We start from the raw sequence: 15,659 nt of genomic DNA on the forward strand, positions 1-15,659 counted from the left end.
CTAAATTTTAAAAAAGTGCAGGAAAGAAAATGGCACGTGAAACAGAATGAGAAAATGCTAAGTTACCCACTTTTTTAAACATTCAGGGGTGTGGAGGTCACTGCTAGGACAACATTTATTGCCCATCCTTAACTTTACTAGGCAAAGTGGTACCATTGCAGTCCATGTATTTTAGGAATACCTATGGTGCTGTTAGGATGAGAGTTCCAGGCTCTTGACCCAACGACTGCAAAGCAATGGCTATGTAGTTTCAAGTCAGGATGGTGGGGCTTGGAGGGGAACTTAAAGCTGGTGGTATTCCAAAGCATCTGCTGACCTTTCCCTTCAAGGTGGCAGAGGTCGTGGTTTGGAGGGTGCTCTCCTTGGTATGTTGCTACAGTGCATCTTGTAGAAAGTACACACTGCTGCCACTGTGCATCAGTATCCATGGAGGGAATGTAGGTGGTGGTGAGTGGGATGCCAATCAAGCGATCTGTTTTGTCTTGGATGGTGTTGAGCTTCTTGAGTATTGTTGGAGCTACACTCATCCAGGAGAGTGGATAGTATTCCATTACACTGCTGACTTGTGCCTTATAGATGAACAACAGGTTTTAGGGAGTCAGAGGATGAGTTACTCTCCGCACAATTTCCAGCCTTTGACCTGCTCTTGTCGTCACAATATTTATATGGTTGGTCTAGTTCAGTTTTTGGTCAATGATAACTCCCTGAGTGTTGACAATTGGAGATTCAGTGATGGTAATGCCATTCAATGTCATAGGGAGATGGTTTGATTTTCTCTTGTTGCAGGTGGCTTGGCCGTGTAGTATTACTTGCCATTTATCATTGCATGCAGTCATCAGCAAACACCCCCACATCTGACTAGGGAAGGCAATTGAAGAAGAAACAAAAGATGGTCGGAACTAAAACACTAACCTGAGGAATTCCTGCAGCTGCTTCAACAATGACCTCCCTTCCCGTATAAGGTCAGAAGTGGGGATGTTTGCGGATGACTGCACAATGTTCAGCAGCATTCGCAACCCCTCAGATAATGAAGCAGTCCATGTCCAAATGCAGCAAGACCTGTACAATATCCAGGCATGGACTGACAAGTGGCAAATTACATTCGCGCCACACAAGTGCCAGGCAATAGCGCCACATAAGTGCCAGGCAATAGCCATCTCCTACACGAGAGGATCTAACCATCGCCCTCTGATAGCCAATGGCATTACCATCGCTAAATCCCCCATAATCAACATCCTGGGATTACCATTGATCAGAAACGGAATTGGACGGGTGATGTTAATACTGTGGCTACCAAGGCAGGTCAAAGGCTAGGGAATCCTATGGCGAGCAGCTCACCTCCTGACCCCCCAAAAGCCTGCCCATCTACAAGGTACAAGTCAGGAGTGTAATGGAATACTCTCCACTTGTCTGGATGAGTGCAGCTCCAACAACACTCAAGAAACTTGACACCATCCAGGACAAAGCTTGATTGCTCCTCCTTCCACAAACATTCAAACCCTTCACCACCGACGAACAGTGGTAGCCGTGTGCACCATCCACAAGATGCACTGCAGTAACTCACCAAGGTTCCTTCGACAGCACCTTCCAAACCCACAACCACTACCATCTAGAAGGACAAGAGCAGCAGATACTTGGGAAGCCCACCACCTAGAGGTTCCCCTCCAAGTCACTCACCACCCTGACTTGGAAATATTTCACCATTCCTTCGCTGCCACTGTGGCAAAATCCTGGAATTCCCTCCCTAACAGCACAGTGCGTGTACCTGCACCTGAAGGACTGCAGCGGTTCAAGGCGACAACTCACCATCATCTTCTGAAGGGAAACCAGGGGTGGGCAATAAATGTTGGCCTAACCAGCAACGCCCACATCCCATAAAATGAATTGTTTAAAAAATGTCTGGGAGTGAAATAATTGACCCTTAACAACCACAACCATCTTTCTTTGTGCTAGGTATGACTTCAGCAAGTGGACAGTTCTCCCCACCCCTACTGATAATTTTGCTACGTTTCCCCTCTTGTTGGTTTCCACATCACCCACTGCAAATCCAGTCTAGCAGCTATGTTCTTCACGGCTCAGCCAGTTCAGTTAGTAGTGGTGCTACAAAGCCATTCTTGATTACGGACGTTGAAGCCAAGCCAAATCATGCGATTTCATGATTCCTGGAGTCAATGTTGAGGACTCCCAGGATAACTCCTTCCCAACTGTATACTATTGTGCTGCCACCTCGGGTTGGTCTGCCCTGCTGGTGGGACAGGATGCACCCAGGGATGGTGATTCTGGCGCCATGGAACACTGGGAAGGAAGACAAAGATGCTATTAAGGTGGGATTTGCAGGGTTGAGTTTACTTTGTTGTTTGTAGTGCCTGGGGTTGATACCAGGTGGTCCGCCTAGTCTAATTTAAAAAAAGAGTTCATAGTGGTTTGCTACATCGGAGTAGCTTACTAGAACATTTAAAGAGTCAACCACATTGCTGTGGGCCTGAGGTCACAGAGGCCAAACCAAATAAGGACAACAGATTTCTTGCTGCAAAGGACATTTGTGAACCACATCAGTTTTTAGTACAATAGACAATGATTTCATGGTCACCATGAGACTAGCTTTTTAATTCCAGATTTCAATTCATTGAATTTAAATTCCACCAGCTGTCATGGTGGAATTTGAACCGGTGTCTCCAGCGTATTAGCCCAAGATTCTGGATTACTAATCCAGTAACATTAGCACAACTTCACCTCCCCACCAGGATCAGAAAAACAAAAATTCGAGAGACTCTATGTTCAGAGGATCTGGAAGTCCTTGTACACAAATCACAAAACTTACATGTAGGTACAGTAAGTAAATAGTATATTATAATCTACTCTGTTTGCAATAAAGACTATAAAACAAAAATGTTTGACTGTAATAGTTAGGGCCTTAGTGAAACCACACCTGGAGATCAATGTACCATTTTGGCCTCATTACCAAAGGAAGAATATGTTTGCTTTAGAGAGAGTGCATCAAATGTTCACTGGACTGAATTCTGTTATGAGGGGAGTTTGAGTATATTGGGCCCATATAACCTCGCGCTTGGAAGAATGAGAGGTGATTTAATTGAATCACAAAGTTAAAGGGCTCATCAGGATAGATGCTGGGAGGATGTTTCCCTTGCCTGGTTGAGGCTAGAAATAAGTTTCTTACTATTAGATTGGTTATTTCCGCCTGAGATAAGGAGAAATGTTTTTACTCAACAGGTTCATGATGCCTGGAGTCAATGTTGTCAATGTTGAGGACTCCCAGGATAACACCATCCCAACTGTATCCTATGTGCTGCCATCTTGGATGGGTCTGTCCTGCTGGTGGGACAGGACGTACCCAGGGATGGTGATTCTGGTGCCATGGAACACTGGGAAGGAAGACAAAGATGTTATTAAGGTGGGATTTGCAGGGTTGAGGTTACGTTGCTGTTTGCAGTGTCTGGGTTGATACCGGGTGGTCTGCCCAGTTTCATTTTTAAAATAAGGTTATGGCGTTCGGGTGGGAAAGTGGAGCCAAGTCCACAAAAGATCAGCCATGATCTCATTGAATGATGGAACAGGCTCGAAGGGCCAGACGGCCTACTCCTGCTCCTAGTTCTTATGTTCTCAATCTTTGGACGTCTGTAACAGAGAGAGCTGTTGACGCTTAGATTTTGCGTTAGGTATGCTCAAATTAGAAATCAATAGATTTTTCATTACAAAGGGCCTCAAAGGAAGTATGGACAGTACAGGAAGGTGTAGCTGACGTAGACCAGTATCATAGCATGATGGAGCAGACTCAAAGGGCCTACTCCTGTTATGTTCTTAGAAGCAGGTCATTTGGCCCAACCGGTTAGTGTAGGCATCAAATAGGTTAACTGTATGCAGAGTAATCGGTAAGAATCAGAATGAATTACTGGCAATCCCCAGCATCTTCATGGAAAGTAGTCATCTTTTAGCCATGCCAATTTCTCTCCGCACTGGATTCCAGGATCTTTCACTGGAGCCAAGTGAGAGAAAATATTTTATTTTCCAAGTTAAACTACCAATGAACCAACAATCCATGAGAGCTTGCACAGACAGGAATTCAACGTGGGTTGGGAAACAGAACCCAGTAACCCACGGAAAATGCTGATTATAATGGATGGATCTTGCAAAATCTGCCACTTTCTGCTCACTTTGGCTGTATACCAGTCTGAAGAGGCCCTTAAACCGCCATATTATGATATTTATAACACTGCTGGCTTGTGTTATTAGGTTCCTTTATGTCAGCATTGACCAGAACAAGATATCTTACCCATTCCATTTTAATTTGTGTGTTGTTTGGGAGGATGTAGCTGGCATATTATAGTAAGACTACAGTATAGGGAATGTTGTGTAAGTATATTGATAGGCAATATTCCATGTGGAGTTCACAACAGATATTCTCACCTGGAAAGGAGACTTCAATGTGTGTGCTCATGCCAATTTTTAAACAGTTTATAACTTACTGATAACTATGTGTAGATTGTGTTGGGCTGGTTGTTAGTAAAGCTTGGCCTGGATGCTGACTTGGGTTAGCAGTGGTCAGCTTGCTCAGTGCGGTAGCGTTCCTGTGAAGAAAGACTTAGTGAATGTTATTCTAAGTTGTACAATCACAGTGGCTTACGAAAGACAATCTGCACACCACAGCGAATTGAAAACAATGGAACATTTTAACTGTGTTCCACAGAATTCATGCCAATTTATTTATTTCCTTTTCTTCCCTCAACCACAAAACACACCATGGAAAAGTTGATGACCTCCGCTGTCTATTTTTAACAACACCAGGTTAATGTCCAACATGTTTGTTTCAAACACTAGCTTTCGGACCACTGCTCCTTCCCTCAGGTGAGGAAGGAGCAGTGCTCTGAAAACTAGTGTTTGAAACAAACATGTTGGACTTTAACCTGATGTTGTAAGACTTCTCACTGTGCTCACCCCAGTCCAACGCCGGCATCTCTACATTGTGTATTTTTTTTAAAAGGTGGTGTCTTTCAAATCAAAACAAACCAAAGGATTCCAAGGCAACATTTACTTTCTCTCCTCTCCAATCACCACACTGTGACCCAACTGATGGCAAGTAATGTTAAAAACTTTGCTACTTTTAGTGTAATGTTCATCATAACGATAGCTAGAATGGTTTCAAAGTGAGGATGCTCGATGCTTATTATGCATCAGCTATATGGTCAAGCTTGCTTTGATTGTCGAGAGGCCACAGTAAACCTGCTGGTAATTACTAGGGACAAACCTCATAAGCTTCAATCATGTACTAACAATTAATTGCTCTAATTTAATCCAAACCAGCCATTAAATTGCCAAAGACTCACAGAAAAATCAGATCCAAGTAGACTTTTCCATGCAGAAGATAATTATGGTTCAGTATTACTGCAAAATATGTCACAGAAGCAGAATGAATAAACACATACAAAGAATAACATTCACTAAGTCTTTCTTCACAGGAACACTACCTCACTGAGCAAGCTGACCACTGCTAACCCAAGTCAGCATCCAGGCCAAGCTTTGCTATCAACCAGCCCAACACAATCTACACATAGTTATCAGTAAGTTCTAAACTGTTTAAAAATTGGCATGAGCACACACATTGAAGTCCCCTTTACAGGTGAGAATATCTGTTGTGAACTCCACATGGAAGATTGCCCATCAATATACTTACAGAATATTCCCTATACAGTAGTCTTACTGTAATGTGCCAGCTACATCCTCCCAAACAACACACAAATTAAAAGCACATTTCAACACAAAGAAAATCTTTGGAAAATTACAATTTCATAATTCAATCAAGAAATGGTGAGATGATGTTACTCACAGTAAAAAGCAAATATGTTGTGCATGTATATCTGAACAAAATGGAGTTGGACCACTAATTCATAACACTCGAAAGGTTATCGAGTTACACTTTTAGGACTGCGTCTTGGAAACTTCTTTGCTCAACGATTATAGAATTTACAGTGCAGAAGGAGGCCATTCAGCCCATCGAGTCTGCACCGGCTCCTGGAAAGAGCACCCTACCCAAGGTCAACACCTCCACCCTTTCCCCATAACCCAGTAACCCCACCCAACACGGGGCAGCACGGTAGCATGGTGGTTAGCATAAATGCTTCACAGCTCCAGGATCCCAGGTTCGGTTCCCGGCTGGGTCACTGTCTGTGCGGAGTCTGCACGTCCTCCCCGTGTGTGCGTGGGTTTCCTCCGGGTGCTCCGGTTTCCTCCCACAGTCCAAAGATGTGCGGGTTAGGTGGATTGGCCATGATAAATTGCCCGTAGTGTCCTAAAAAGTAAGGTAAGGGGGGGGTGGGGTTGTTGGGTTACGGGTATAGGGTGGATACGTGGGTTTGAGTAGGGTGATCATTGCTCGGCACAACATCGAGGGCCGAAGGGCCTGTTCTGTGCTGCACTGTTCTATGTTCTATGTTCTAACACTAAGGGCAATTTTGGACACTAAGGGCAATTTTTATCATGGCCAATCCACTTAACCTGCACATCTTTGGACAATGGGAGGAAACCGGAGCGCCCGGAGGAAACCCACGCACACACGGGGAGGATGTGCAGACTCCGCACAGACAATGACCCAAGCCGGAATCGAACCAGGGACCCTGGAGCTGTGAAGCAATTGTGCTATCCACAATGCTAGCAGTGACCCAATTACAGAATTCAAGGAAATAGTGGCCATTTGGAAAACTGAATGTGCACAGATTAATCAGAACCACATCCTTCAGATACCGTATAGCTGCAATATCTGCAGTTTTCTTTCAAATAGAGACGTCACCCCATGAGAGTGACGCCAGCTGAAGTTTTCACACAGTTTCAATGAAATTTGTCAGGCATAGAATTCCTACATTGCAGAAGGAGGCCATTTGGCACATGGAGTCTGCACCGACCCTCTGAAAGAGCACCACACACAGGCCCACTTCCCCTGCCCCAACCCCACCTAACATGCACACTACGGGGAAATTTAGCATGGCCAATCCACCTAACTTGCATTTCTTTGGACTGTGGGAGGAAACTGCAGTGCATAGAGGAAAACCGCGCATGACCTCTGACAAAGCCATGAGGACTTTTCCTGATCGAACCTTGCCACTCCAACGGGAAGTTAATTTTCTCCCAAAGTTTCCATACCACTGACGAGAGGCTCACTGGTCTATAATTCCCCGGTTTATCTCGACCATTCCTCTTGAAAAGTGGAACCATTTTAGCCGTCCTCCAATCCTCCAGCAAGTCCCCCGTGGTCAAATTTGGGTCATAATCCTTGTAATTTCCTCCCTTGCCTCCCACGGCAGCCTGGGATAGAAATCATCTGGACCTGGGGATTTGTCTCTTTTTAAGCCTGCCAAAACTTTCAATACTTCTTCATTCCCTATGTTAAACCTCCCAGTCCCTTTCCCGGAATTCTGTACCTACATCCTCCTTCTCCTGAGTGGGATAGAAACATCCTCCAGCTCCAAACACAGATTGCCGCCTTGATCCTCCTTAATGGGCCCCATTCATTCGCTGGTTATCCTCTTCCCCTTAATATACTTCCAGAATATCTTGGAATTCGCCCTAATCCTACCCACAGTGCTTTTTCATGCCCCTCTTCGCTCTCCTAATTTCTGATTTGCTCCCTTTGTACCTGCTAAAAGCCTCTTTTCTTTCTTATCCAGTCCTGAATATTCCTGGACATCCAGAGTTCTCTGGGCTTGTTGCTCCTACATTTCTGTCTAAAGGGAACATACTGGACCTGTCCTCTCCTCCCCATTTCCTTTTTGAAAGACCCCCACTGCTTTGCTTTGCTGTAGATTTTCCCACAAGAAGCCCTTTGGTCAGTTACTGCCTTATTCTAATTAAATCTGCCTTCCCCCAAATCAAACTGTTTTATACAGATCATCTTTTTCCCTTTCCATAAACTTCAATCCTACTGTGTTGTGGTCGCTATCACTAAAATGCTCTCCCACTGTCACCTCAAACACCTGTCTGGCCTCGTTCTCCAGATTTAGATCCAGCACTACACCGTACCTTCTACAGATTGGCATGAAAAACTCTCCTGAATACATTTCAACAAATCCATCCCCTCTAAACCACTATAACTTAATGTTACGGGGGTGGGTGAAATCCCCGAACATTACCATTACCTGCTACCCTACTATTACTTTTACACACCTCAGTTAATTGTCTGCATATCTGCTCCACTGCCCGCTGACTATTTCCCCCAGGAACATCCTGGAATTATTACGAAAGACTGTAAATTAAATTTAAGGATTACATGGAAAAGGATCACTGAGTATCAGTATTAGCATACCAAATCACCACCCTACCCCACCCATTGGTGGAAAAAATGTAAATCACAGCCCCAAGATCTGTTAATATCAGTAGATTAATGGGAAAATTGATTTAAATGTTTGTAGCTTCCTCCCAAGACAGATCAACATGAAATTATAAGTCTGGCCAATTCTACGGAGGACTGTGGTTTTGTACTGGAGAGGGATTGCAAAAACAGGGAGCTTCTCACAACAGCGCCAAAAATAGTTTTAAAATGAAACTTCTCATTCAACAGCACACCAGAAGTCTGATCACAATATTAATATTCAGTAACATTCAGACTCCACATGAAGACAAAAATTAGCACCATTCATCAGCCCAGGCTAGCTTTGTAATGCAGATAACACTGACTTTTTAAAATATCTTAATGTTATTCATGTACGGACACATACTGAGGATCCCTGGCAGTCAAGTCTACGTGAAGTCTGGTATTAGTCATTAGGTGCAATGGGAAAAGCTTTTAAAACTGTACCTGAGCCACATAAAATACACTTCAAAGAAACATGCAAGTCTGTTAACACTATCAAACATAAAACACGACAGAGGCACCAAGAAGCGAAGCAAGCTGGCTGAACCCAACCAACATCAGCAACCCAGTCAGCAATCACAAGCACACCCAGCAGGTATCATGTAAACAGTCACCGCTTCATTTTTCAGGAAGTGCAATATCAAGCCACACTGGAGATAGTGACAGAAGGGAAGGGAATGGAAGGGATGACAGAAGGAAAAAGAGAAGGGAGAGAAAATATAAAGCTTTAGTCACCTGACTGGTTAGGGGAATGGCTGACCAAATCCCGAATGGGAGGCATGCCTAAGAAAAAGCAAGAGAACCATAAAAGGTGTCAGGGTTCAATATATTCTCAGCTCACTTCTAACCAGAGTAAAACACTAGTCTCCCTCATCACAGTTAAAGCAACAAAAATAACATATTTTCGCCACCAGTTTATCAGTCACCCTTCGTTCTAATTGGATGGTTTTTAAACTGAAGCTGCCCCAGGACACAAGGTGCGGTGCATGAGACAGTGGCTCTCAAAAAAACACACTATACTGCAGAAAAATTGAGTAATTTAACAGCACTCAGCTACAACAATTTCTATCAGGAATAAACTCACCAAAGGCAGCCCAAATCACAAGAACCAAATATAATTAATGAAAGAGCTTTGATACAACATGATTCTGGGATAGAAGGAGAAACAAAAAAAAAGGAGATGCAAGTGGAGTGTTACATTGAAGCTCTGCTGCACCGGTGCATGTGGCTTGAGCAAGTGAAAAGGCTGGTGGGGCCACTGGGCTAAGTTTACTTATGAAGAGTATCACAACTGCTTTCTTTTAGATGAAGGTGGATGCTAAATATCCCAAGCCATTATTTGAAGAGAAGGATGTCCAGGTCTGCACTTACCCCTTAACCAACAACTGAAAAACACAGATGTATGTACCAGTTAATTCTTTCCCTATCATGGTATGTTGTCGGCCAAAGTCCCGAAACACAGGAGCTAATATAAAAGCATACAAAGTTTAAGAATAGGGATGTTATACTGCAATTGTATAAGGTGTTAGTGAGGCCACACTTGGAGTAGCATGTTCAGTTTTGGTCTCCTTACCTGAGAAAAGACGTACTGGCGCTGGAGGGTGTGCAGAGGAGATTCACTAGGTTAATCCCCGAGTTGAGGGGGTTGGATTATGAGGCGAGGTTGCGTAGACTGGGACTGTACTCGTTGGAATTTAGAAGGATGGGGGGGGGGGGGTCTTATAGAAACATGTAAAATTATGAAGGGAATAGATAGGATAGATGTGGGCAGGTTGTTTCCACTGGTGGGTGAAAGCAGAATTAAAGGGCATAGCCTCAAAATAAGGGGAAGTAGATTTATGACTCAGCTTAGGAGGAACTTCTTCACCCAAATCTTTGGAATTCCCTGCCCAGTGAAGCAGTTGAGGCTCCTTCATTAAATGTTTTCAAGATAAAGATAGGTAATTTTTTGAAGAATAAAGAGTTATGGTGTTCGGGTGGGAAAGTGGAGCTGAGTCCATAAAAGATCAGCCATTTCACTGAATGGCGGAGCAGGCTCAAAGGGCCAGATGGCCTACTCCTGGTCCCAGTTCTTATATTATGTTCTTATATTTGACATGTTAATAATGATGCAGGACACCAATGAGAAATCCTAACACAATGTGCAGCAAAAAGCAGAGGTCCTGATTCAACATCTTGAGTAGTCACAACATCAACAGGTAAATGCAAAATATTCAGTTTTAATATCCATTATATGACAAATTTTAGTGACCTGTTAAGAGGCAGTGCAATTAAACTGATAATGGGGACGGGGCGATAATTGAGTCTTCAATACAAGTGAAGGCACAAATTAGGTAAGAGATGAGCCACCAATTGGTGTGTTACATGTGGAGGATGCAATCATGGGATTGCCAATTTGAGATTCAGGTCTTTCTGAGCTAACTTTTGATTATTTTCAATGAATTTGCTCCAACACTAATAAAAACTTAGCAATCCAGACACAGACATCAGGAAGACCTTAATAACAGTATTAACTCCAACATATATGCCAATTCTCACACTGCACTTCTATTTGTCTTTCTTCCCATTCACATCTAAAACTTAAATATTACTTTTTCAATCTGATCTATCGCAAATTCAGCATTTAAGTTAAACAGTCATGAAGGGGCTGGGTGAGGAGGAAGGTGACAATCTATATTTGTGATAAACTAGTAACGGTTCAGCAAAGCAAAAGCTATCAGCTGGTTGACGATGGCAAAATATTACCCCAATCAAAGAATAAATCTTTATGCCCGTTGGAAGCAGCCACGTTTGTTTGCTACTTAGTGGCAAATTGTGGGCAAAGTACAATTGTCACAAGAGCTACAATTGGGCATGTGCCGCACTCATGGAAACTGACCCACAGTATAAACAGGGAATATTTTAGCATTAGGATACATGGTTGGCCTTGAAATACAATTATGCAATTCTTATTAGCAAACTTGCAATCATGGTTTTAGAAAACAGAGCTGGATAAGCACTGAAGTGGATTGGGATCTACAGGAATGGGGTAGGAGTGTGGGATTCACTAAATTGCACTGGCAGAGGCCCAACATACTCACCAGGCCAAATTGCCTCTTTCTTTGGTGTAACCATTCTATGATTTTATGGATATCAGAATGGTATTAATGATGCATTAAAATATCATTTGATACTCAGAAAAGGTGTTGGTGGGAGTCTATTAATAACACATCTGAAATTTTAAAAAAATAAACCGCATGAGCTCAAAGTAGCCATGATCACCAGCAATGACAACATTTTCACAACAGCATCCCACAATCTGTACTGGTTCATCATTAAGTTTCACAGACCTATAACTTTTTCACTATGAAATGGTCCCTTCATTTGTGTTATCTGGTCAGGAAGACTATGTCCCATGGTTGGGAGGAAGAACAAGGACAAAAGAAGAGTATAATACACAGCAGCATAATGTACTGCGCTAAAACAGCTTAGGAACCTATAACCTTTAGGGTGCATCGTCAGAATGGTGTATTGCACATGTACATAAATGAATGCCAGAGTCTAGCATTACAACCACTTGTCTCTAAAGATGAATTTTCCAGGTGTTAACATAAAGGTCGCTATATCACGGTCAGAGAATTAAGATAATTGAGCGAAAGATAACAGTGGCAACAACAAACCCAACTAACAGAATTCCTTACTGAAGAGAGGCCTATCACTTCAACTCAAAAACATTCAAAAGGAAACCACTTTTAGATGCAGTTAATTGATCCTGTCCTGGAATGTCAAAATAAGGCACTTAACTAAATCTTATATTCTAGTCACTGACATTATACTCAGTATAGTTATTAGCTATCCCAATTGCTAAAACAACAATAAGATATAGTCACGTTACTGCAACTGAACAAATTTGGTGTAATATAAGAATGAAATTTTATCAGCAGTTTAAGTGAAGGAGAAAGTATTTCTTAACCATATTTGTATTCTGTAGAATCAGTTACCTGTTTGTATTTTGCTGCTGTATTGCAGCTGTCCGTTGGTCACTGGCTGCAGAGTAACAGTGCTGCCTCCAGGCAGGCTGGTCAGTACTGGTGTTGCGGTCCCAGCTGTTGATGGTAGCTGCTGGCCCCTTTTCAGCAGTTGCTTTTGTTCTTGGTGTCGAAAGCGCGGTGGTACTTCACGAGGTGGATAGCGAGACAAGGCTTGCTGCTGAGTGTTGGCTGGGACCCGCTTGGCATTGCTATTGTTGCTGGTAGTTGTGGAAGTGCCGCTGTTAGCGTTGGCAGGCTGAGGCTGGCTTTGACTGGTCTTGGTTGGTTCTGGCACTTGAGAGGGGGAGAAAAATTATCAGTTAGTAAGTACTACTGCACAGACAGCTTATTGAACATTCACTGCATTAATGAGCACTGTTTTCTTTTGGGGGTGGCGAGGAGAGAGAGAGAGAGAGAGAGACTCAATCTGATTACTTAATTTTCAAATTTCTGATAAATACAGTGGATAGCAAAAATCCAGAGCTTCCTTTTACTGTGGCGCTTTTCAGAGGTTTGCCTTTCCCTTCCTTTGGGGAAAGGAATGGTGCAAGTTTCCAGGAAAAGAATGGGCTACGTAAAAGCACAGTGAAATCTTCAGTACTTTAAAGAATTCCAACATAATTTACAAGACTATCCATACAGACTAGCCTAAACAGTTAGTTAATTGTGAGCCCCATGTGGGAGCTTAGGCAGTTAACACCAATCCAAGTTCTGAGCTGCAGTGTTGCTCAACTAAAAAGCAAATACTCAACTATAGTAGAAGACGACAAATCTGAACTGAAAATGTTTCTGAATATGTGGGCAAAGCAAATCAAATCAAATCTCCCTTGCAATATGCAAGGTCTAATATTCTTTCAAAGTGTAAAATCCAGGAACAGTAACTTTTGTCAAGTTATTCTTATTGGTTGGATCTCTGCGGATTCTAAATGTGTTTCACCATTGCACCTTAATGCCTTTATAACATTACTTGCCAAATTAGGCACCCTGACATTTTTAGAAGTTGACTTAACCTAGAGCTCATAGTAGGATATTGAACAAATATACTCAGATAAGAAACGTACATGAGGCAACATATATAATATAGGCTGTACCCATGCAATATTCTTCATGGCCCACGTAACACAAAGATACTGCATTCCACAACATACACCAAAAACAAAATTCTTACCACAGTAAAAATTCAAATCCATTGCTGTTCTTATTAACCACCTGGGATAGAAATGGGCGTGGCCATGTTTAACATTGATTAGCAATGCTCACATCCTAGATAAAAAGCTATATCTCACACACTAAACTATTGGAATTACGGAAGGCTCTACGTTATTCCATTGTCTTCAACTACCTTATATAAAGGCTGAGAATAAAATTGCTCTTCTGCAGTCACTAGTCTCCACCATGCAAAATATTGTGGGTAAAATCAAACTTGTTATAAGCTTCATGCAGAAACAGATTTGAGTGCTATGGCGATACTCCTTGAAATTTTCAAATTATTAGAACTCAATGCAAAAACAAAGCTGCTAAAAACTTCAACATTATTTGTAAGGGCACAGAGAACAAATATGAAGACCAGTGTACAGGAAGCCAACCTTGTCCCCGACCCCCAACCCAAAGCAGCGTTGGCACGACACTGACCTAATTTTCTGTTATTTCACAGCTGAGTGAATACTGACAAGAGGCAGGCAGAAGAGCTGTCCAGGCACATGGCAGTTGAAAGCAGGCAGCTCAGTGGACGTTAACAATATTGCACATCTGATTACCTGAATTCTTCCGAAGCAAACAGCTGGATTTTTCTCCAAACAATACACCCCATCTGTGCTCTCGCCCTCAAAGATTCGAAACTGCATCCTCTTGGTTAGATGGGCTTTTACTGTGTGTACAGTGTCTAGCTAATATGGTGTGGAATCTTGAGCTGGGTAGGTTCATGTACCTCCCTTAGCTCATCGGTTATACTGTACATTTCCAAATTCCAAGGGCTACCCCATTCCCCTACCACTCACCAAAACCATCTCCCCACCACCACTGCACTGTAAACACTTCCGTTCTGTTGCATTCTAGATTATGAACTTTGAAGATCAGTGTCAAAGTGAATGCTACAGATCTAAACATTAATGCATCATGTGTTTGCTGCACAAATGATCAACTGTGCAAGCCAGTTAACAGCAGTAATATCTTTAAATCTGAAGGCTCTACTAGGAATTAACATGCCTTCATTACAACTGAGTGGCCAAATCAAGCTCATATGTTTATTCCTTTTAATCTATGCATAAATAAATTCTTGGTATATACGAAGACTGAACTTCATAGTAACCAGAGTTTTCAAAATATATCTAGAGGTCAGCTGTCAATTGCACTTTAAATATTAAAATGGAACAGGCAGAATTCAATTGCTGCAGGGAAGAAATACAGGTTCAGCACAATTGTTACTAGGTTACAGGGATCAATTATTAACCATCAGCAACGTAGCCAAACCGCTATAACCCAAGATGATGCACTTATAAGGTAATGTGTAGTTTTTAAAGTCACACTTTACGCTATTTCCTAAATACAAAGACTTTGCATTTGATGGGGCATTACTAAATCACAAATGTCTCAAAGCACTTTACTGCAAATTATCTGTAAGTGCAGTGACTTGCGCAGGCAAATGCAGCAGCCATTTTGCACAAGGTAGGATTCCACCAACAATTAATTAAGCGGTTTTAGTGGTGTTGGTTGAGGAAGGAATGCTGTCCCGATCAAATTTAGACAACTAAAAACAGAACAGTACAGCGATTCTTTGTTTACTGTTGCAGTTGTGTCACTGAAAAGTGCAATTTTTAAGGAAAAAACATGAAGCAATCAGATTTTCCCATTACAACCCATGTAAGCTTTGGTTAGGATGGGACTTTTCTTGCCATGAGAAAATTGAAACATTCTATCTTGCAAGTCTAAATACTTTACAATGCTAACTTAGTATGTTAATTAGCAAAGTAACATCAAATAAATTTAAAACAAAATAAATGTGAACACTTTCGACTTACTGCTTGTTCCTTGCCACTGGCTGTGCTTCCTGATCCTCAAACTCAGTGCTCGGCCCTCCCGCTCGCCGCCGGCTGTACTAGCCGGTCCTCGCTGCCGGCTGTACTGCCCTGCCGTCCCACTCACTACTGGTGACCCTCCCGCTCGTTGCAGCAGCTTCTAGTTGCAGGATTCATGGAGGCAAGCCACAGGCTGGAGGTGACTACCAGAAGGGTCGGCTAATAAGAGGTCATGGTTTGGGAGAGATTGCTGTAAAATAGCACCAACTGGGTCAC

General features: G+C 42.5%; 1 protein-coding gene across 1 annotated transcript in view; it reads right to left on the reverse strand.

Moving 5' to 3' along the window:
* LOC119978274 (trinucleotide repeat-containing gene 6A protein-like) overlaps positions 1 to 15,659 on the reverse strand; it is a 209,743-nt gene that overhangs the window by 81,333 nt on the left and 112,751 nt on the right. The window contains 1 exon segment of the mRNA XM_038819765.1: positions 12,340 to 12,663. Within this exon segment, the coding sequence (XP_038675693.1) occupies positions 12,340 to 12,663 (324 nt within the window).

The sequence above is a fragment of the Scyliorhinus canicula genome, chromosome 15, assembly GCF_902713615.1.
Source record: "Scyliorhinus canicula chromosome 15, sScyCan1.1, whole genome shotgun sequence".
NCBI lineage: Eukaryota > Metazoa > Chordata > Chondrichthyes > Carcharhiniformes > Scyliorhinidae > Scyliorhinus > Scyliorhinus canicula.